We start from the raw sequence: 22,594 nt of genomic DNA on the forward strand, positions 1-22,594 counted from the left end.
TTCTTTGCCAAACGTGATGACACCAAAAAACCAGGAAACAATCAACAACGTCTTCCTTTTTTTTTCTTATGACTTTAGTGGCTAAAACGCATTTATTTCTCCGATTTTTACATCACACATAAAATTACATACACATTAAGTTAAATATATGTTTGGTTTACCTTTTTTGTTTGTTTTGTTTTGTTTGTTTGTTCCTTTTTTTCGGGTTTGTGGTGCTTTTACTCTGTTATTCTTAACCTGCCTTTGCTCCTGCCACCTTTTACTGCTGCTGATTTGCTGCGTTTTGCTGCTGTTATGCGGAGAGAGAGACAGAGAGGATGTTTGTGTACCGTTTACTCAACCCTATATATGCCTTTATAATGTGATGTATCTACGACGTTTTTTTTTTCTTCTTCTTTTTGTTCTGTTTAATGCCACCAGAGAAAGAGTTTGCGATGTTGTTGGGGTCTTTTTTTTGTTTTGTATGTGCCGCACAAAGTAGTTTTATCTCCTTTTGTGTTTTCACTTTCCATTTCCTTTGGTTTGTTCTTCAAATTTTCCAATCCTTTACACATTAGCCCATATGTTAGCGTGCGCTTCATAAACACTCGTTTTGTTGGGGGAGAGCAGGGAGAGTTGATGATAAAGCAAAAAAAACGCACCACTTCCGTTTGCATTGGAAGTAGGTTTTTGTACCCGAAGGTACTCATTTTATTGGTGTACATTTCATCGTTTTGCTTGCTATCTCCAGAGTTCACGTTTTGTTTTGCTTTCCCCACTCTCTTTTGTTTTGTTTTGTTTGTTTGTTTACGACTTTTATTAATCTTTTATCTTTTTACCTTTTTTGTATGGTTTCTTTTAACTTCTTGTTTCCTTGTTCTCTCTTTCTCTCTCTCTCTTCTTTGTTCCATTTTACAGTTTCTAATAGTTTTGTTTGTTTTGTTATTTTATATATACTTCTTTTGAATGTTGCATACCTTCTTTCATATTCCCCCCTCTCCTCTTACTGCTCTGCTATATATAGCTACATTCGCAATGTTTCTTATTACCAGGTTTTTTTTGCTACCTTTCATCAAGTTTTGTAATAAATTTGAGACGTTTTTGTTTTACTTCTTCTTCTTCTTCCTCTCCTCTTGCTTCTAGTTTCTCGAACAAATCTCATTCCTGCAGCCACAGCACACAGCGTTTCCACAAACTACTTCCACAAACCATCCCCCAAACAGCGAACTTTTCGAGGTGGTAATAAGAATAAATGTCTGTATCTCTGTATGAATGCGTTTTTTTGTTTGTTTGTTTAGTTTGGTTTTTGTCGCTTTAAATTCTTACTTACTCAAAGGATTCACCACCACCACCTTTGTCCGCGTTGTGCGAACGTGTGTTGTTGTTGTTGAAAGTGAAGAAGAAAACCAGAATGGTGAGAGAGAGAGATTGGTAGCGGGTGTTGTTGTAGTTGTTGTGTGTAGAAAAAGCCACGTGCCACACGATTTGAAGCGTAATGCGCAAGAAGCAAGGACCTGCGTCCGTCGTTTTGCAGCCCCACACAACGCGTTTCGCGACGGAAATCGTGTGTGTGCGTTTTTGGGAAGGGCAATGATGGATCTATTCGGGATGAATGATCTAATATCGCCGTAAGACTATTGGTTATGGTGTTAGCAATAAATTCGGAACGATATATCAGCCGAGCGGGGGATTTATACCTAGACATCCTGCCACTTATCCTGCCCTGCTTGTTGGCGTTGGGATTGGCGAGAAAAAACGAATCTTTATCTAACAAAACCTGTGCCCCCCGCACTCCAGAGCTCGTGGGATGGCGCGGGATGCTACCCCTCTATCTCTTCAGCTGCCCAATGTCCAATGTCTTCCTTATCCAATTAGCTTCGATTTATGTGTGATGCGTAGTAAATGCGTAATAACTAAGAGCGGACGACGCCCCAGGGGATTGTGTTTTGATGTGGTTGATTTATACTGCAGAGTTTGACTTATTGATGTGTTTTCTCTTGTGAGAGAAAAAAGATTCTTGCGTGTTGATGCCACTATTATTGATACTAGCTGCAGCATCACTTTGCTTCCGCTGCCTTAAACCAATCTGCTTCAGTTTGTTTGTTCACTTTTCTCACGTAACGCGTTCTAATCTAGGGTTTGTTTTAGTTTTATCTCTTTTCGTATGTTTGTAGGGGTTGTTTTTTTTGTTCTTCTTTAGTTTCTTTTTTCTTTCTTGTTGTAGATTTTTCCTACCCTTTTTTATTATTAACCATTTCATTCTGTTCCTAAGATAGTTTCCTTTCTAGCCGCCTGCTGCTCACTGCCACACTTGTTTTATGTCACATTGGTTTTCTCATTCTAAATGTTTCTCTCTTTTTATCGTCAAATATTATAGTATTTGTTTAGATTATTTGTGTTTGTTTGTTTGTTTTTGTATGTGTGTGTGTTTTGCGCTTACTACCACCTCCTTTTCTTTACTCATTGGTTTTACTTCTTCTTCTTCTTCTTCTTCTTCTTCTTTTGTTTACTCAAAAAAGATACTTATTTTGGGTAGTCAAAAGCGGATATAGGTTTGCCTCACTTGTGCGGTACAATTTCATTCATCCAGTTTCCAAGTGTTTCTTCTGCTCTCGTATTGGCGTGTTTGGATTTTCTATTTCTCTCTTTTCTTCGTTCGGATACACCTTTTGCGTGCGGGTTTTTGCTCCTTCCTTCGCGGTACTTACATAGCCGCAAGTTTCGCGTTTTATGCAATTATGCTTGTTGTATTAGTTCTATGTTTGTGCTATGTTTTGCTCCTAGGGAGCGCGAATGCGCGGCCACTCCGTTTCCGTATTTGATTGATAAGCACGTGGAGATGATTTATTTACCGTTAGAATTCAGAAAACCCTGTTTGAAATGGAACCGAAAACCCCGGAAGTGATGAAAAGTGGGATACGTTTAGAAAGCGCTTTTTGCTTCGACAGTGCTTATTATGTAGCACAGGCAGATTAGGTATGTCTTGCTTTCGAACAAAATGGCAAATAGTCGGCCATTGTCGGCAATACAATACACTCCTCCTTCTCTGCTGAGCAAGGAACCGTGCGTAACAATGGTTGGAAAAGATACAAAAAAACAAACGATACAATCTGCCGGTGAGAAAATAGCAATAGAAATGATTTCATTTTTCGCCCATACTTTCATTGAGATATTTCTTAATACATAATACTATATAGTTTACGCTATTGTTTCTGTATGTGTGTTTTAATGCGTGTATGATGTGTGATTCTCTCTTAAGCGACATGGCGCGCACCTAGACACGGTGTGCCACGGTTTGATGTGGCGCTTGCAGCAAACGGTGCTTTGCGCATTACTTCCCGCTCGGCGCAATCCGGCATCTTCGTGTTCGTCTGGTTTATAGGATTTGTAGAAAAAATATTAAAAATTATGTTTTCTTTTTTTTATCAAAAATAGAAGTAGAATCATTCCTTCACGGTGCTCACGGTGCCGCACGTGCTACACTTCTTCTCTGCGTTACCTGCCACCGGTCACACCGTTACGCGCGTTACGCTTGTGGTTAGTTTTGTTTTGTTTTGTTTCGTTCAGCCAGGATCCTTCTTTCGCCGCTTGGTGTGCAGATTATGTTCTGAATTTTCATTATTTGGTCGTTTGTGAGCGCACACACACACACACACGGCGAGTGTTGCTGGTAAAGCCAATTTGCCAATAGTTTTGATTTTATGATTTTCTGAACCCAACCCTTTTTTGTTACATTTACGGCCGTTACTATCGAACGTGTACAACAGGGCAGGGCGCCTGGTGTGGTTGTGGTAGCGTTTCGAACTATCCTAAACGGAATATAAATACGCAAAGCGCTGCTAAAGAACGAGAGGCTAGAGAGAGATAGCTTTGTACTTTTACTAAAGGATTGTTTAAACGGACTGTTGTGTATTGCTACGCGTAAAACGTATCGATTGACGAAAAATACATAAATCTGTTACCGTCGGATTGTCGAAGCCCTCGGGGTGGTACCAGCCGTGCCGAGCCGTACGGACGACCCGGTATGGCACACACACACACTCACCCAGGGCAGTGCAAGGAAAGGTGGTAAAAGAAGGGCAAACTAACTGCAAAGAAGCGCATGTTTATATGGGCACACACCTGTTCCTGGCATTAGTAGCCTTTTCATCTACAGCATCCTTCACCATTCTTCACAACCACAGAGAGAAAAGGGGAGGGAGGGGGTGAAACAAAACAACGCGGACAAAATCCCTTAACTGTAGCAAAGATAGAGAACAAACATCGATCTTCGTTTCGTTGGCACAAAGCTGCGGAAAAGGCAGAAGACGTGAGCGCGACACGTGTTATGCGGCAGAGCTTAACGATAGAAAATAGAGTACACCCTCTTCACCACCCGCCGTCCCTTCCGCCCCACTAGAGGGGGTAAACTAGAGGGTGATCTTGTGCTGACGCACACACACACACGAGCCGATCTTTCAATAATCTTTGATTTCGTTTGCTTCTGCTTTGGTGCTAAAGTACTAATTAATAGAATCTCTCTTAAATATTGTGCATTGTTTTCTGATTTGCATGTGCGTGTGTGCGTGTGTGTGACTGACTGGTAGGCTTTAAATGGTGGCGCGATTCATTTATGAAAAATACTGGATGGGACTTTACGGGGTTGGTTGGTATTTATAGGAACGATAGGGAGGGAACAGGGACGATGGTGCTGTGTGTTTGTGTGCGCTTGTTGTAGCAAATAACCATTAAGAAATACCCTCGTTAAGGAATGTAGATGCAACTGAATAGCGTTTCTAACCCGCATGTAACGTTGTGCGCCTCATCTCCTAACGGACAATCACATCCATTTGTCCGTGCCGTTTTTTTGCATTTGTTTTGGGGCCTTAACAAGTATACCCGATGCTTCAAACAACCACCAACTGGGCTAAATCGCGAGATTGGATAGCATTTTGCGTTTTTTTTTTGTGTGCGTATCATTCCACCGAAACTTTAGGACCAAGTTTTGCGTTTGTTTGTGGTCGTTACCTATCCCGAACAGATGTGCGCTGGTTACCTTAACTGTTTAGTTTCAGTTTTGCCAAACACTTTTAAAATGGGGCTGGCAAAACACACATCCACACTCACGCGCACACGAGTAGTTGGCGGCGACGAGCCAACCCCCCTTTCTCTCTTTCTCTCTAAATGTACGCAATAAGAATAATTACAGTAGTATTAATACAAATAGCAATAATAATAAATAGGTTTCTCTGTTTCCTTTCTCCTTACTTCTTCTTTACGTGTACGTGTTACTCCTTAACAGCCGAAATAATATTAAAAAAAAAAAAACAAAACAAAACGTAACAACATAAAACATTACATACAATAAATTGGGAAATATGTGTGCGTGCGCGCGCGCAGTGCGTTTTCTTCCTCTAGTTCAAAACGAGGAAGAATGTTTCTTTTTAGCTAGATTCCACCACCGAACAAAGCTAACGAAAATGTCTCCTGCCCAGGTCGTAAAGCCGTTGGGGCGTGACAAGCAGTTTCCCTCAAAACAAGTGCATCTTGTGTTTTCCCCAATTTTTGTTTTCTTTTGCACGAAAAGATATGAAAAAACACGAAACGCGAAAGCGCCACGTGCCGGTTCCATTTTTGCGATGTGATTCGAATTCGAAAACTCGAATAAAACATGTCATGCCACACCTTTTTGTTACACTAATCGTACGAGGGACTTGGGGCGTGAGAGCATTTTGAGCTACCAAAAAACACTGTAACCAAAACACACACACTGGCTCATCGGTCCTGTCGGCTATCTGCCGATCGTATGCTTTGCGATCGTATGGGGGAAAAGGTATAAGGTAAGATTACACACTAGAGTAGAGTTAGTACTTTCCTTGTGCGTTCTGTGTATCTTCCGTTTGTTTTTTTTTTGTTTGTTTGTTGCGATTTAGGTAGAGTATGCTACTAATACTACTGCTTCTGCTGCTAACACTCCCAACGTTCACTCCCATTCCTGTTCTGATCCTAGCCCACGGATCAGAGTGTTGGCTGCTGCTTCTGGCTTGTACTTGCCGCTCCCTGCCACGGCCAAAAGTACGCTACTACACACCGCAGTTTTGAACACATTGTAAACCTCCCTCCCTCTCCCCCCATCGCCCCGCCCTACCCTTCCCCCTATTGCCACTGTCCCTGCAGGTTTTATTAATAATTATATTATTTTTTGTTTGCTTTTTTGTATCCTTCGGCGAAGTGCTATTGTAATGTCATAGTGTCCGATCTGTCTCAGCTCAGAGTGAAACGCAATTAAACCAACGGCGATGACGTCAAATTAGTGGCTAAGCATATCCTCTCTTCTCTTTCTGCTTTCATCCTATTCTGTTCGGTTTCGTCACCGTTTTTAACCCCCTGTCGAGGAAGCTTTTCTTTCGACTCTCTCTCGACACCGATATGACACCGAATGATCCTCAAATGTAGCAGCGGCGAGGGAGGATAGTAAGAGCTTCTCGCGTAGTTCACGATATAGTGTAAGGGCCGACAATCCACGCTCGTGTACTCGTTTAATCCTTCGTCGAAATAAAAACAACAACTCAATAAAATAAACCTGCAAAATCTTTGCGCTACAACAACATGTGGCCTTTGATCCGTTGCAACCCAGAACTCCCGATTCCCAGGGGGGGATTGGGGAACAAGTGACCCCCCCCACCGGTATGTATCTCACATACACCCAAAAACAAAACAGCAACAACATAAAAAAACATACAATCATGCCCCTATTTCGCTTCCACCGACCGTTTCGATGTACATCTTTTCTCAATCCATTATTATAAGCGGGGTATGTGCGTGTGTATGACGCGCTAGAGGGGGGGCTGAAGGTTGGGCCGTAGGGCTGCCACACACGAAAACAGAGCAGCCACCCTCACCCAGAGCAAACGTTGTTCTTCTCTTCTGCTGCCGCTGTTTCTGGTTACATTACGGGAGAGGAACGCGGGCCGCGCACACGGCGACCACGAGACGGGCGCGCACAATGCTCCCCATTTAGTACAGACCGCAGCCGCGCAGGTTGTTCGCTATGATAACGTCGGTGACGGCGTCGAACACGAACTGGATGTTGTTGGTGTCCGTTGCACATGTCATGTGGCAATAGATTTCCTTTGATGTGGACTTATTTTTAGCCTCGAACTGCGCCTGAATGTAGGCTGCCGCCTCACCGTACTCCTGTCCACCTGCAGGGGAGGGAAAACAGACACAACAAGAAAGCACATTGTTAGGGATGGATAAACCTCGTGGCTTTGCGGTTTCCGCTTCCACGTGCGGTGGATAGAACGTACCCGTATACTCCGGGAAGCAGATTGTCAGCGGACTTTTCCGGATTTTCTCCTCGAACAGATCCTTCTTGTTCAGAAATAGAATGATTGAGGTATCGGTGAACCATTTGTTGTTGCAGATCGAGTCGAACAGCTTCAGCGACTCTTGCATGCGGTTCTGGTGTGGGGAAAAAAAGAGGAAAGAAAGCATTAAACATTAAATACGCATTACGCTCTAGAAGTGGGTTAAACAGGCTACGTGCGACGATCGCGTAATAACATGCGCGAATCGACCCCAATTTGCTGAAATGGGTTAGTGAATCCTTATTTTACTTATTGTAAAAGCCTACTCTTCCCCCCATCCACTTCCTTCTCCCTTTTTTACCACCACCACATGGGTGGGGACTTTCGTAATCGGAGGTCAAAGGGATACCACGCGTTTTGGTGAAACTTTAGCACGTTGGGTAACGCACCGCGGCCAACGCAGCGCCAATTGCGTAAGCCCGCTTTTCGCACCAAACCAGTTCCGTTCAATGCAGCTGCCGGGAGAGGAAATAAAATCACCTAAAACAGTATCCTTTTATCCGTTATGCAACGGTGGTTTGAATACAATTCAGCGCAAAGTTATTCTTTTTCCTCAGTTTTCTTTGTACCTATATATGTGCACACCGTTTGCAGGACTTGTTTGGTCTGCATTTTATCTAAAACAAAACAACAACGACGCACCCTGCCAGCAGACGGTGTGCCACCACCGCCATGTCTGACCTACTTAAAAATGCACCGGATCGGGGGGATCGCATGCACATTGCAAGCGAGGTGGCGGGCGGGAGGGAACGCATTCTCCACAGCATAAAATGATAAATTAATATTTAACCACGCCAATCCGATGTGAGTGATGATTATTGTGTGTGACGTCAAATTAAACACTTCACGCACACCGGTCTGACTTTAATTTTATGGCTACGGGGGGGATCTTCCCGCGCCCTCTTACATAAGTGCCACACACAAGCACCCCGTTTTTACCCGTCTACCCCATACCGTGGTTGCTTACCGTGGTTTCATCTTCGTGTAACACCTGGTCGTACTCCGACATGGCCACGCAAAAGATGATGGCGGTGACGTCCTCGAAGCAGTGGATCCACTTCTTTCGCTCCGACCGCTGGCCGCCGACATCGAAGAGCCTGGGGAAAAATGTGTTTACATAGCATAATTAATTAGATTCATGTTCGACCGAGGAAGACCCGATAGAACTCCCATCCAGTACTTACTTGAAGTTTAAGTTCTTGAAGGAGAAGTGCACCTCCACGATGCCGGTAGTTTTGACACGCGTCCGTAGGATGTCCTGCTCCGTCGGCTGATAGTCCTTGGCACCCAATCGGTCAAGGTCGTCCAGGAAACTGGGTAGTGGATGGAAGAGTGAAGAGTGAGTTAAGCATTGCGCTTCATTCTAATTTCTTGATGTGAGAGAGGAAAGAGAGGGTTCGTGTTCGCGCTCCTGTTGCGTGAAAATCTGGGACAACATTGCCGCTGTGACAAAATTAGTGATGGGAAAAATGACGTTTTTGTCGGAATCGATTCCAGCTAGCTTCGAAGTTTTCTGGAATATGGAATCGAATCCGGAATCGGCTCCGGAATTGGTTCCGGAATTGGCTCCAAAATCAAATTCGGCTCCGGAATCGGAATCAGCTCTGGAATCGGAATCGGCTCCGGAATCGGATTCAGTTCCGGAATCGGAATCAGCTCCGGAATCAGAATCGGCTCTGGAATCGGATTCGGTTCCGGAATCGGAGACGGTTTCGGCATCTCCATAACAAGAGCTGTTTGGATCTAATGATGCTACGTATTGATTCCACAAAGGATCAAAATTTAATTGTAAACAAGTCATTCTCATGGAGATTCCCGGACTGATTTCGCTACCGAAACTTCTTATTTCAAGTCAACAACTGATTCTCATTCCGGAGCCAATTCCAATTCTGGAGTCAATTCTTATTCTGTTATCGGAACAAATCGAGATTCCCAGGTCAATTCCGATTCCGGAGCCGATTTTAATTCCGGAACTTACTCTGATTCTGGAATCGAATCCGGATTCAACTCCGGAATCAGCTCCGGAGTCAAATTCGGAATCAACTCTGGAGTTAAATCCGGAATTGGCTCCGGAATCGGAATCGATTTTAACATTGGAATCGGCTCCAGAATTGATTCCGAACAACAAATCGGAACTCCCACCACTATGGCACAGGGCTGAACAGGAGACTCTAATGCAGAGCGCGATCGTCTTGTCGGTAATCAAACCACCCGTTGACGAAGTTCCCTCATTATGAGGGAAAAAGCATTGCGAAACAGCAAAAGATCAATGATTCAATAAATCGCGACTCACGCCATGTATGACCGGGCACTAACTCTTCACTTCATTGGGGCGGAGGGGCAGCAGTTTGCAGGTAATGAACTGACGCGTACAGTGGATTACGGATAGTCAAGCAGCAGCCGCCCCGTGCACACACACGCCGTTTGGATCGCTTTGCTGGCCTGGCCACACATTCTTAGCCCTTTGGCGCTTGTAGCCATCGGTGCAGTGGATGGATTATTTAACCGGCGAACCCAGCCAGTTGGAACTGGACAACCACTGGGCGGTGCGCCGACCGACACGGAAAGCAACCCACACAAACACACACACACACACACCGCTTATGAAACCGTTTACGTCAAAAGAACGAGGACATGGAGATGGCATCGGACTTTGGCAAACTCCCTTTTGGTACCATGACACCATGGAGAAGACGGCGAGGAGCAGTTTGACGACGGTTGGGTTGTACGACGAGCTGGCTGGTTCGTTTTGCGCGTGACGCCATCCAGATTCTGTCTCCCCGGAGTCGTAGTGGTGGTGGTGGTGGTGGTGGTGGTCGGAAAAACGGGTTATCAGCTTTGCAGAAGAAAAAAAAAACCATTGGGAAATAGGGAATGGTACAGTGACGGGGGAAAAGCAGCAAGCACACGGCGGCGATGACACAAAAACGGTTCGTAGCCCAAGCCACCGAGGGAAAGCAAATGCACGAATGTGAACATGCCACCAACGACAGCCAACACACTCACGGCGGGGCTAATCAGTTCGGCGCAGTATGTTTTGATGCACCTACTTTGCACCGCCCGCCGATGGCTCCTCCCCCTGCAAGTCAGATTAGCAAGCGAAAGGGAGATTAAAATAGAGAAGAGGAGGAAAAAACCCCGCTTTAACTTTCAGTTTTCCAATAAAACGTTACGCTTGTTGATAGAGGAATAAACTGCTTCAGCTGCTTCAACTGCTTCAGCTGATGGCTGCCCTTTATCCCAGAAAAGACATAACAATTCAGAGCCAGACCTAAACGGTAGCGCACGCGCCTCCCGTGACTCGGAACATCGGAACGACTAACAGGAACATAGGCCACACCTCGCACCGGACAGAGGGCCGGTAAACCACATCCACACTTTAGCCGACTGCGGCGTCATAAAGCTGTGTACAGTGCGCGCTCCCCCGGGCTCCCCCATCCCACCCTCTCCCATAAGTCCCCCAAGTGGCTCATCTATCATTAAACGGCGGGTCTATAATTACGCGTACGCTTTGCAATAAGGGCCCCGTTTTGCTGATCGATGCACGATAAATGCTTCGCTACCACGTGTTTGCAGTTAGATGCGAACTGGAAAGAAGACGCAACGGACACACAACGAGGGCCCGGTTGTAAAAGGGCATTATAAAATTTAATTTCCCAACGATTGGTTTTTTTATTGGACTTCGGCTTTCGGTGGGCGGCTCGCCTTTCAGAGCGCCGGGATCCGAGCTTTTGTTTTGTTTTACGGGGCTGCATAGTTTTGCAACGCCACACAGCAAGACTTCCATCACCTTCTTCCACCACCGCCAAAGGCAAATATATAGGTTGTGGTTGCAGGGGGGGTTTTCTGTTTTCTCTATTACCATTTTGCGTACCGTTTGTCCGCGTCCGCGGACATTGCAAGAGCGTGTTGCACAGCTCAACTACCCTAGAACGCGTTTCGTTGCCAACAGAGCTGGACAGGAGGGAAAAAGTGAAGGATTTGGCAACTTTTCACTTTCGCGAAATGGGTGCAGTAGTGGTCGCCTTCGTCCCATTAGACCACTCACCTAACCTAGTTTCATTAGACGTACAGGGGGCACGACTGTACTGGTGACTGTACTGGACAGACCTGTTCGCTTCTTATCTATGTTGCCCGTGTGGCCGTGGCGAGCATCTGGTGCGACTAACGCGCGTGTGGGACGACTTTAATGGGAACCCCATTTCTACGATCAATATGCGTGTGTGTGTGTGTGTACCAATACAAACGGATAAGGCAATAGCTATATGCAAACAGTTGAAGAGTGCTTTTTTTAAACAACAACCAACAGACCGGAAATATACCTCCGCTAGGACATCTTCAACGCGTTACAAACACACAGGGTGTACACTACGCAAAAACCTTTAAAACTCGCCCATGAACTGACCCTGAAACAATGCAAATACATCACCACGCCACCCAGCGATAGTGGTCTATTTCGGTGTTTCCGCTGGCCGGATAATGGACTTGTGTGCTTTCCATCTAGGAAAAACCTTGGCGCACACGCACACACACACGGACTGTTGATCATGAAATCAACGTGTGTTCAAAAAAAACAACAACATTTGGCCGTTTTCTTCGTGAAGTCAACGCTTTTAAGCACGCGGGAAGAGATTTTGGGTTCGGTACAAACAGCACGGACAAAGGCTCCACCAAGCGCGTTTACAATTTACTCCTCTTTTCGGCCACTTATCAGAGCATTTCGAATTGATGCTAAATGGACGCGCCGAGCGCGCAGTCTCTCTGATAGGAGGAAGTGTGTGTGCTGAGGGACACCTTCAACTGGGGGATGATTATGCGTCTTCTAACGATCGATCTACGGTAAACGAACGTTTCAAGGAGACCCGGATAGGGATTTTATTTCGCACGCCAATGGCAATGGTAGAACATCATTTACATTTTGCGAATTTTACTGAAATGTCATGCTCACGGGCAATAAAATTAATGAAAACGATGAATTTTATGATAACAGCACATCCACGATCAAGAAAAAAAAAAAAGAATAAATATCAACTAAGCTAATATAAACAGAAAAAAAAAACAAACAAAAATATACAAAATAGAAAAGTTGATAAGAACATTATGATTATAATTTAATCAAAATTATTAACTTAATAAACAATCTAATAAATGAGAAAATGAAAAAAAAGATAACAACATAAAAATAATAATAAAATTAATAGATAAAAATGACAAATCAATTAAAAAAAAAGATATTGCCTGCTGCTTTGGACAAAGAACGCAGTGGGAAACCCTTAAGAAAAACAAGCTTTAATGACAAAAAGTGCAAACTTCACCACTGTTATGAAGTCTGATATGATTAATGTGCTTTCCCATTTTATATAACTTTGAAGCGTTTGACGTTTCACCCAAAGTCGGTCAGTTCCGTTAACTCACAGTCTGCATCACCGCCGCCCGGAGATTGATGCCTTTTTGCACCAATGGAAGGACATCTTTTGTCACCTTGCTGCCTCCATTGATGTTTTTGCACATTAGGATTTTTATCCTACCGGGCAGCGTCTGTCGTTGCCAGCTGTGCAGCTGCTCCCTACCGCTTTCACTCTCTCCCCTCATTTCCCCTAACAAGACGCAGAACTGTCGCACAACGAGCGTACACAAGCGAGAGGTTAAGCGTTTTTATTTTCACGCTGTGATTCCGCATCCATTATGACGTAATGGAAATTAGTGCAATTTTTACAGCGTCTTACAATGGTGACTGGAGCAGCAGCAGCAGCAGCAGCCAGGGCTGGATGAAAAACGACACATAATGAACGAAGTGATCTGTTTCGCCGGGGGTTGGAAAATGTGTCACCGAGAGCGGGCGCGCGCGCGCGCGAGAGCACACACCAACCATGGCCATGTTTCCAAGATGTTCCGTCATTTGTATGGGCTAGGCTACGCTACGGGAGGCACACGTTAGCCTACGGTTGACTCATATTTCATCAGCCTCTCCACTGGACGTGATGCTGCTGCCGCTGTCGTTGCATTCTTTCACATACAATGGAGGTTAAACTTTAATTCCTGCCAAATTGCAAGCTTTCCAGCGTGGTCGTTGATTCGCGCGAGATGCAAAACGCGCGTCGGAATTGAGCAAGCGCACCGCAATAAATTGCAGCGCGGTGTACAATACAGGGAGAGATGGCTAGCAGTGGTAGTAACAGTAGTAGTAGTAGTAGTCGTCAGTTGCGCTTAGCAGAGTGTATTAGTAGTGTACTGGAGCTTGTAGCTGACAAAACCTCTTAATGGTCGTCGTTTCATAATGGTCAGCGCAGCTAGTCCGGGCCGCCCAAAAGGGAGACCCCGACGGGTGGACGAGTTTACAAAGACCTGATGTAAGCAGTGTATGTCGTGTGCCTAAAATTCAGGTTTCATTTTGCCATTTGAATGTAGGTTGATTTCGCATTTGTCGTCAAGCTGCCGCTGTTTAAGTATTATAGGGTTTGTAGCGATGTTTTGACTCGGAAGCGTATTGTTCTTTGCCGCAGGTTCGTGTCGCTGTTGTCTGAGAGCTTCAAGTAAGGAACTTGGAGTACCCAAAATATTTAGAAAGCATTTCTACCGGACCGGAGACTTCGTGTCGGAGATTATGCGGGTGAAAAGCGGTACCTCAGAAACGTCAGCACTCTTACTCATTCATTGACCTACATTACCATTACCTGAGTGAGGGACTACTCATACATGCCGCGGCCAATCACTTCCAACCCCGGGAGCGTTGACTAATGTCTGGCACGCCTGGAGCAAAACAGCCAAGTAAAGTCCCCACCGTTCGTGCAAGATTCCAGCATCTTGCGAGATCTAGCTGGAACTAATTGAAAAATATCTTTTAAACACAGCTTCCCTATTTGCCACCGTCAATTGGGGCCCGTCGCGGCGCCTGCATGTTATATCATCTCTCTCAGCGCTTAGGCATTAATTGCGCCCCGCACGACGCACTTTTGTGATCCGTGGTCTAGACAGTTCCAGCGACGACGCACCCCAAATCCACCCAAAGCCACCTGCCGGATGACAATTAGACGAAGCCAACTAAATCGGTAGGGGAGCATGACACACATTTTACGTGCTATTATCGTCTCCACGGGCTGGGGTGCCGCCGCCTTGCGCGAGGATCAGTTACAATAGACCTTTGGCTTGAGGCCCGGGGTCTCAGGGTAATCACGGCGCGGACCATAACTGGAGCAGCAGAGCAGTCGCTCTGTCGTAACAGGTATAACTTCCAACTCCCCTGCCCTCTATTCCATGCAATACATCACTCAGTACACGATCGACAACACCCTAACAATCTGTGCACCCGGGCGACGTCTTCAACAATGGCCCTTCATTTAGCAGTCCGAAAGTAGACCGCTGTGAATAAAAAGGGAGGCTTTGTAGCGGCCTTAATCCCTCTCTAGTCGGTCTTGTGCCCCGGTATCGTATCCCCAGATAGTACCTGACGACGAAGATCAGCAAACTCGATCTCAACTCGCACCGTGACGACACATTCGACGCTCTCCCGAAAGGTGATTGTTGTCTATCAGACAGCTTCCTTTTGTATGTAGTACAACTCATTCCACATCTACACACACACATTCCTAGCTCATGTACCTAGCACAACCGTGACAGTGAAAGGGTGAGAGTGTTTGGCGAGAGATCTATTATGCAACGAGCGACGGGCTGGAGAGACTCCAAAGCTCCAGTGGTTTGTTTTCGCATTTCGCCGGCGCTGGGCATGGATGAAATTGCATTAGATGGCGGACGAGCGTTGGTCTTGATCGTTGAACGACGGATAATTGTGGTTCCGCGGCTCAGTGGGGAGGACCGATTATTACAAAGACCTTGGACTAGTGTCCGGTGGCCCGCCATCACTACACATCGGATCGATTATTATAGTCTACGGTCCAGTGAGCTTCGGGGAGATTTTGCAAACCAGAGATGATCGTGCAAAACAATTTACATAACAATGTCAGGTCACACCACACACAGACACACCATGAGACGAGGTGGGTGTGATTAAAAGTTGACGTTGACTTGAATGAACTTTTCCTGCTGTCGTACAATTTTCTTTTCTTAAGAAAAAATGTCAAGGAAAAAAATGGAAGCAGATCAGTGATGTGGATACAGAAATCAGAATAAGCCAATCATTTATTTCTTTGTAGTGAATGAGTTCAAATAAATCTATCAAGAGTACTATTTTGCGTGTGATGTGGGACTTCATCGCTGCGCTGAGCTTTTATTAACACTGAATTTTTCGTACTGAATCGTGATTAATATAACGCTTTCAGAAATTTTATCTAGAACGGTGATTTAACTCTCCACTCCAATCAGTAACTCCAGCAGAGTGAACTAAATCATATGTCAGAACTAAACTATGACAAAATCAAAAATACTAGTTGTAGTTCACGATGAATAATTTAACTCTCCATAACGACCACTAACTCACTCAACCAAATGATTCGTGAGTTACATTAGTGAATAATACACAACCTGATCATGTCAGTACAATGAGCTCAATCGTGAGCTCAACCATCAAAGAACAAATAAGAATAGGAATACTATTTGCAGAGTCGTATATGAGTGTTTTAACATATTCACGCCAACCAGTAACTCACACACAGTTAAACGAGTCATTAGAGAGATACATCTTGGAACAGTGATTTATCTCTCCATTAATACGAAGCAGTTTTTACTTACTCTTCGAAGATGTTGAAGATTCAACTCGCTATTCTAACCCAATCACTCTAACTCACTCTGCTGAGTGATCATTCCCTAAACTAAAGCAAGGGCAATGTTTTTGAACCTCCAATTTTTCGCCACCCTGTGTGTTAGATGAAGTCATTCGCGGTGCTCCAATTGCAATCGTGCCGACCGTACATACACTTTCCATTTGCATCAGGAATGAAAGTGAACGTAAAGCTAGGTACTGTCCGTCCGTCAGGTCAGCCTCCGTCGTTTAGAGCCCCGACTTTGTGCAAATTTTGGACCACAAAAACCATTTCAATATTTGAAATATCGATCGCAATCGATCGTACGGAGATGCTCGGGCTTGAGGCACCGTAACGAAATACGCCCACGCCCGGGGCAGCTTCCACAGACAGAAACAGCACACAGCACTAGCTCGCATCCCTTTTCTCGCACCTTTTTCTCGCAGCTAAATATTTGCACACTGTTTATCATCCGTGCCGAAAACGGAGGAACGCTGTGCCGGGTGTAGGTAACCTCGATCGAAATTGTCCATCACCTTCACCCGCCAGAAGCGTACGGGCTACGTTAATAGGATCGGCGTTCATCTCCTTCTTCCCGGGACCGCATAGAAACATAAACCTTGAACGGTTCTGCCTAAAACGGTACACGGTTGTGTGTACCAAACTGGCTGCTTTACTGCATTGCGTAGCACCGCACATAACTCTGTGACATAATGCTGTGTGTGAATGGGTAATGTGCATGTGTGGAGGGTACAGCAGCTAAGCAGAGCCGTTTGCCGAGCGCGCGACTGACCCACAAATGGAACTGTATGCAAACACAACTTCTTCAATTAGATGTTTCCCTATTAGTCTAAATTATTAAATTGTCACAGTTTGAAGTACAGCGAGATTCAATGTAGGGGGGTGTCATGGTTGTTTTTACGACCCTCTCGTACGTCACTCACTGGTGAAGCAATGATGCCTTTTTTGCCAAAAGCATTAAAATGATATATTTCGAAATGTTTAAAAGTGTTCTCGTTTTGGAGGATGTTTTAAACACGCGCTCGTGTTTATTAACACTCCACACAACAAGGGGGGAAAACGCGTCCCAACAATGTGCGTCATCATTTAATGCATTCCATTGTCTGCAATCAAAAATGAAATGAAAAATTCTTTCCCCTTCAACGCCGCTGAGCTGATCGTCTAATAAACTTTCAAACCCAATTTTATGCAATTTCCATTCGTACACCACACGCACGCGGCACGATCGTGTTACGAGAATGCATTATTGGTTTCCTTCCCATCCCTCTGGTGTGTGTGTGTGTGTGTGTGTGTGTGCGCCATCATCCTTTCCAGTCGATGCAAATGCACATTGCGCACGTACATTCTGAAGCGCCCCAGACAAGTATGCTACAACACCTTCTCCAGTGCCGTTTTTCACCTACCCACAGGTGTTGTGTGTGGTGATGCCGCGCGCTGTCGAACAGGTGCTAAAGTTATTCCATAACAATTTTCCCTTTCATCCGCATCCCACTGCCCTACACTGTGGGGAGGATGATTTGCGATTATGATTGCCCGTTTGGCACACTTTCCATGTTCGATGGAAAGCGAAGGTGTTTTTCGCAGGCACGATCGTGCGGCAAAAAGCGGCATTTTCACTATTTATTCGTTCGTGTAATACTGAATGATGATGGGACCACTACCAACTGACAAGCATTCGTCGCGTATCACACAAATGGAAAATTAATATTACTTTAAGCGCTGGAAAATGGATCGCCGTAACGCCCGGGACTCCCTATCTATAAAGCTACCTCTGCGCTTCTTTGCGTGGCAAATAAAAACGCTTTTTATTACGACCTAAGCATTAGCGAAACACAGTAGCCAAACGGATGGTCGGGGAATTGCACTGCGAAAGGGCCGGAGCTATGCAAGAGGGTACACAATAAAACATACCCGTTTCGTCATGCACGAACGGTATTGTTTTTAGGTTTTTAGGGCCGTCTTCTGCTGCTACTGTTACTGCCTGTCTGCTACTACTGCTACCACCTTTTTGTGTTTTATTTTCAGCATCGTCGTAAGCTCACCGTCGCTGCCGTGCCAGACGGTTTCGAGCCCTTCTTCCCCGTTCTTATGCAATCGGCACCAGGCACTGGCAGCATTAGCGCTAAACCGAGCCGGGTTCGGGGTGAAGCATGTGGCAAACCGAATGTATCCTATCGGATTTGATGGCTAGGTAACATCGTATACACCACATTAATGGCACCGCACGCGGCTGGAACATCCTTGCCGGTACGGTTGCAAAATGTAACACACGGCATTGCAGCGAACCAGCATATAAACACATTTTAAAATGGCAACATGCGGCACGATGTACCCTTTTCGGCGGGAGAGTGAGCCACAGTTTTCCCCGGCGCCACTAGTCCCCGTCCCAGACCGTGGTGGAGGAAATCTTCGCGAGGGAAGATCTCGCGTGCGTGTCAGTTTTGTACGTTTCTAAAGTTCATGCCACGACACTGCGCTGATGATGGGTGCCAATGGGGTTACCATCTCCGATCACGGTGGCATCACACGATCCCCGCTAAATGGGTCAACTTAAAAGCAGGTAAGGAGAGAATATGTGCTTTCGTGCTAATGTTGCATTCGCAATACTTGGTAGGAAAACAAGCTTTGGCAAAATCGTGGCGTGAGAGGGTCATTTTGTTTGCTTGTTTCCAATATTTTGGTTTGAAATATATTTGCATTAGCGGAATTTGGGGCAAGTGTGCCACCTTAAGCATTTCAAGTTATAACTCACTAAAACGTGTTATTCAAAAGCCGATTTCAATCTCATAACCATTTTACATCTATTTCTTCACTTATAAATGAATTTCGCTTGAAAAAAGTGCAAACAAAATAGTTTTTGAAGCGTTTTAAAAAGGGTCCAAAAAGACGTTGTTTTTTGGGCTATGGAGCAAGAGTGCCACTCGTATGGGGCAAGACGGCCACCTGGTTAAAATAACCGTATTTCTTACATAGTTGGAAATAATTACGTTTGTACCACTAGTGTATGTATTCCTACATGTCTTAAGTCACCAATGAACCCCTTTTCATCACAAATTGTATCGCAATATGGGTTGTTGCTGGTCTGTTTTTCCGGAGTAGAATCCGCTCGTAAAAGCGGACCATACCACTGAACGCTACAACAATGTTTACATTTTTGACAGCTCGCGCCTATAAAAGATGGTGGCACACTTGCCCCAAATAGAGATGGCTCTTTTGCCCCAAAAGTTGTTACTTTTTTGAAATTGAATATTTCAGTGACAAAAAGAAAGTTTTTTTTCAACTAACCCCACAAAAAATTTCACGTTTCTCAGCTATACGGTGGTGTAAATATTTTCTCGGTTGATTGTTCGCATGATTTTTGAGAGCTTATTTGGTTGGATGAAAAAATTATAATATTCTGCACAATTTTGAAGCTCAATATAAATCAGTTCAAAACAATGCGAAATATCGATTGGTCAATATGAAATTAATGGTTGATTACCTTTCTTGAAAGAAGAAGAATATTACATCATCTTTCTCTAGAGACTAAAAGTTAACGAACAACGCTCGCTAACTGGAGTGTCGTTTCTATGGATTGATTTTTTTGATTGGCGTTGACTGGAGTATAGTAATTCGTGTGATGGCATAAATTAATAGCAAACGTAAGCAAAAGACCCTAAATTTGTGTGAAAATGCACATTTGCGAAAAATTTCTCTTCATGAGATTCCGGATGTTTCATGTTTTGACATTTAAGTGTTCTTTAAATGAGAATCATTCCAGTTAGCGAACCTCCAGTTAGAAAGCACTCCAGTTAAAACACATTCAGTTAGCGGTCACCTACTATTTATTTATTTATTTATTGAAGGTAATTGCGTGGCGCGCGCAGGGGCCTTTGCAATATTAAAATAAAGTAATACTTAAAATAACCTTACTTGCTATATATTTGAAAACAGACATGAACATTTAAACGTGGCAACTGTAATGTTGAAGTCAAAAAAGCAGTAGAACTTATTGAAAGCTTTACACATTGAAATAATTGGATCATGAGCTCCTCTGGAAGTACGGGCCCGGTCTATTTTGATCAGAAAATTTCGAGGACGTAGCGCGTGGTCAGGGGCGTACAAATTTATTTTAAGAAGAAGCTCGGGAGCATCAATTTCGCCTTTTATTAATTTTGCTACAAAAACTGCTTGTGCTACCTCCCTACGTCTCTCTAAGGACTGCAATCCTAGAAGAAGCCGTCTAGTTTGATAGGTTAGAGGCTGGTCCATGTTCCACCGTAAGGTTCTTATAGCTATTTTTGTGAATTTTTTCTGAATTCGCTCAATTCGTGTGGACCAGTTGTTAGTGTGCGGAGACCATGTTACAACATTAAATTCAAGTACGGACCGGACTAACGCGACAAACAGTTGTTTTAAACAGAAAGGGTCATTAAAATCAGATGTCAGACGATGAATAAAACCAAGCTGCCGATATGCTTTGTCGATGACGTACGAATATTGTTGACGGAAGGAGAGTGCTGAGTCAAGAATAGTGCCGAGGTCCTTAGTTTCTATGTTACGTGGGATTATACACGAGTCAAGATTATAGTCTCGCTTGATAGGGTCTTTTTTACGAGTAAAACTAATCACGCAACACTTATTGACACACAAGGATAGCGAGTTCGCAGAGCACCAATTGCTAAATACGTCTAGGCTGTGCTGGAGAGTCGAGCTGTCCGAATCATTTCTAATGGTCGCATAAATCTTGATATCGTCCGCATACATAAGCAAACATTGATTTGGGAGCGCAAATACAACATCATTAATAAATAGGATAAACAATACTGGGCCAATGTTACTTCCCTGTGGGACACCGGACGAACTAACGAACACGTTGGACAAGCACTTATTGATTTTAACACAGTATGATCTTTGGTTTAAATATGATTTTAACCATATGACTAGATTATTATGAAAGCCAAGCCGGCTCAGTTTCGCAAGGAGTATGTCATGGTTAATCCGATCAAATGCTGACATGAAATCAGTATAAATTGCATCAATCTGTGACTTGCCGTCCATTGCCGTAAGGCATTCAGACACGAATTGAACGAGATTGGTCGACACCGATCGTTTGGGAACAAATCCGTGCTGGCTTGGACTGATATAATTCAAGCCACCCCTGACTAACGCTTCCTGGACAAGAATTTCGAGTATTTTTGCTGATGCACATAGGGAAGTTACGCCACGATAATTAGATATAACATGTCTCGGACCTTTTTTATGAACGGGTGTCATCCACGAAGACTTCCACATAGTAGGATATGTAGAACTGTGCAGAGAAAGCTTAAACAGATGAACCAGTGGCTCTGAAAGATAAGTTGAGCACTTCTGTAAGACTATTGCTGGGATCCCGTCCGGACCCGGGATAAATGAGGGTTTAATTTGTTTGATTGCATTTTCTACCGATTCATTTGTGATGACAATATCATTTATAGACATATCTAGAACATCCGCGGGTGTGTACTGCAGGGCAGTTGCAATATTAATTGGTGACGAAGATTGAAGGTCGAAAACTGAACTAAATTTTTTGGCAAAGAGCTGACTGATTTCAAGTTCACTTGTGGCTTTCTCGGTGTCTAGTGACATTACTGACGGGATTTTTGCATTTTTCCTCTTACGGTTAACGAAAGAAAATATTTTAGTCGGATCGTTGGATATACTTCGTTGAAGTTTGTTGATATAGATTCTATACAGATGCCTGTTGAATCTTCTATAGTTGCCACTAACAGTGTTAAACAATAGTCTGTCGGAGTGAAGATTAGACTTTATGAGACAATGTAAAGCTCTATTTTTCGCAGATTTAAGTCTTTTTAACTCTCTATTGCCCCACGGGGGACCGGAAGCTGCACGCTCTTGTAAAGTAGGGCAGCATTTTTGAAGGACTAGACCAACCTTAATTTGAAAGGAGTCGATTGCCGAATCGATTGATAAGGTGGGATTGCTATCATAATTAAGGAATGACCAGTCAGTATTGGCAAAAGCGTCAATCATTTTTGGGAAATCAGCTTTTCTAAAATCGAGATGTCTCAAGCTGTTCGATCCAGTGGCTTCCGTAGCAGTCTGGGTTGTTGATGGAAGTGTAATATTGACCAGCAAGCTCGGATGATATCGGTCTTCCTCAGTTAAACAATCTATGGAACGGAAAATTCTCATACCATTCTCAATTATACGCGGGCTTACGAATATAAGATCAAGTAAAGACCCATGATTGTTTACATTATTATTGACCTGAGATAGTCCCACAAAGCTGAGAGTATCAAGCAGTTGGGAGCAGGCTGGGGATACACGGGATCTCTGAATGTTGACATGTAGAGAACCGTGAGTGTCACATAGCCAAGAAAGGCCTGGTTGATTGAAGTCTCCCAACACGAGGATCGTGTCTTGTGGATATTTCTCAGAAATTTCCATAAGTGATGAACAGTAAGCGGCAACATATTCGGTATTATTACTAAGAATCGGTGGAAAGTAAACGGTACCGATTATTACGAATGAAGTGCCAACACGGATGCGGATCCAGATACTTTCGGT

At 44.2% G+C, this 22,594-nt stretch overlaps 1 protein-coding gene across 2 annotated transcripts in view; it reads right to left on the bottom strand.

The window, feature by feature from the left end:
• Positions 1-149: 149 nt before the first annotated feature.
• Positions 150-22,594, bottom strand: part of LOC1276442 (G protein alpha o subunit) — a 68,515-nt gene continuing 46,070 nt past the window's right edge. For both annotated transcript variants that reach the window (XM_061640705.1, XM_061640704.1), the window contains exons 6-9: positions 8,513-8,641; positions 8,296-8,425; positions 7,269-7,422; positions 150-7,163 (exon numbers count right to left, since the gene is read on the bottom strand). In XM_061640705.1, coding sequence (XP_061496689.1) covers positions 6,976-7,163; positions 7,269-7,422; positions 8,296-8,425; positions 8,513-8,641 — 601 coding nt within the window. In that variant the 3' untranslated portion in view covers positions 150-6,975. The remainder of the gene's footprint in view (positions 7,164-7,268; positions 7,423-8,295; positions 8,426-8,512; positions 8,642-22,594) is intronic.

The sequence above is a fragment of the Anopheles gambiae genome, chromosome 2, assembly GCF_943734735.2.
Source record: "Anopheles gambiae chromosome 2, idAnoGambNW_F1_1, whole genome shotgun sequence".
NCBI lineage: Eukaryota > Metazoa > Arthropoda > Insecta > Diptera > Culicidae > Anopheles > Anopheles gambiae.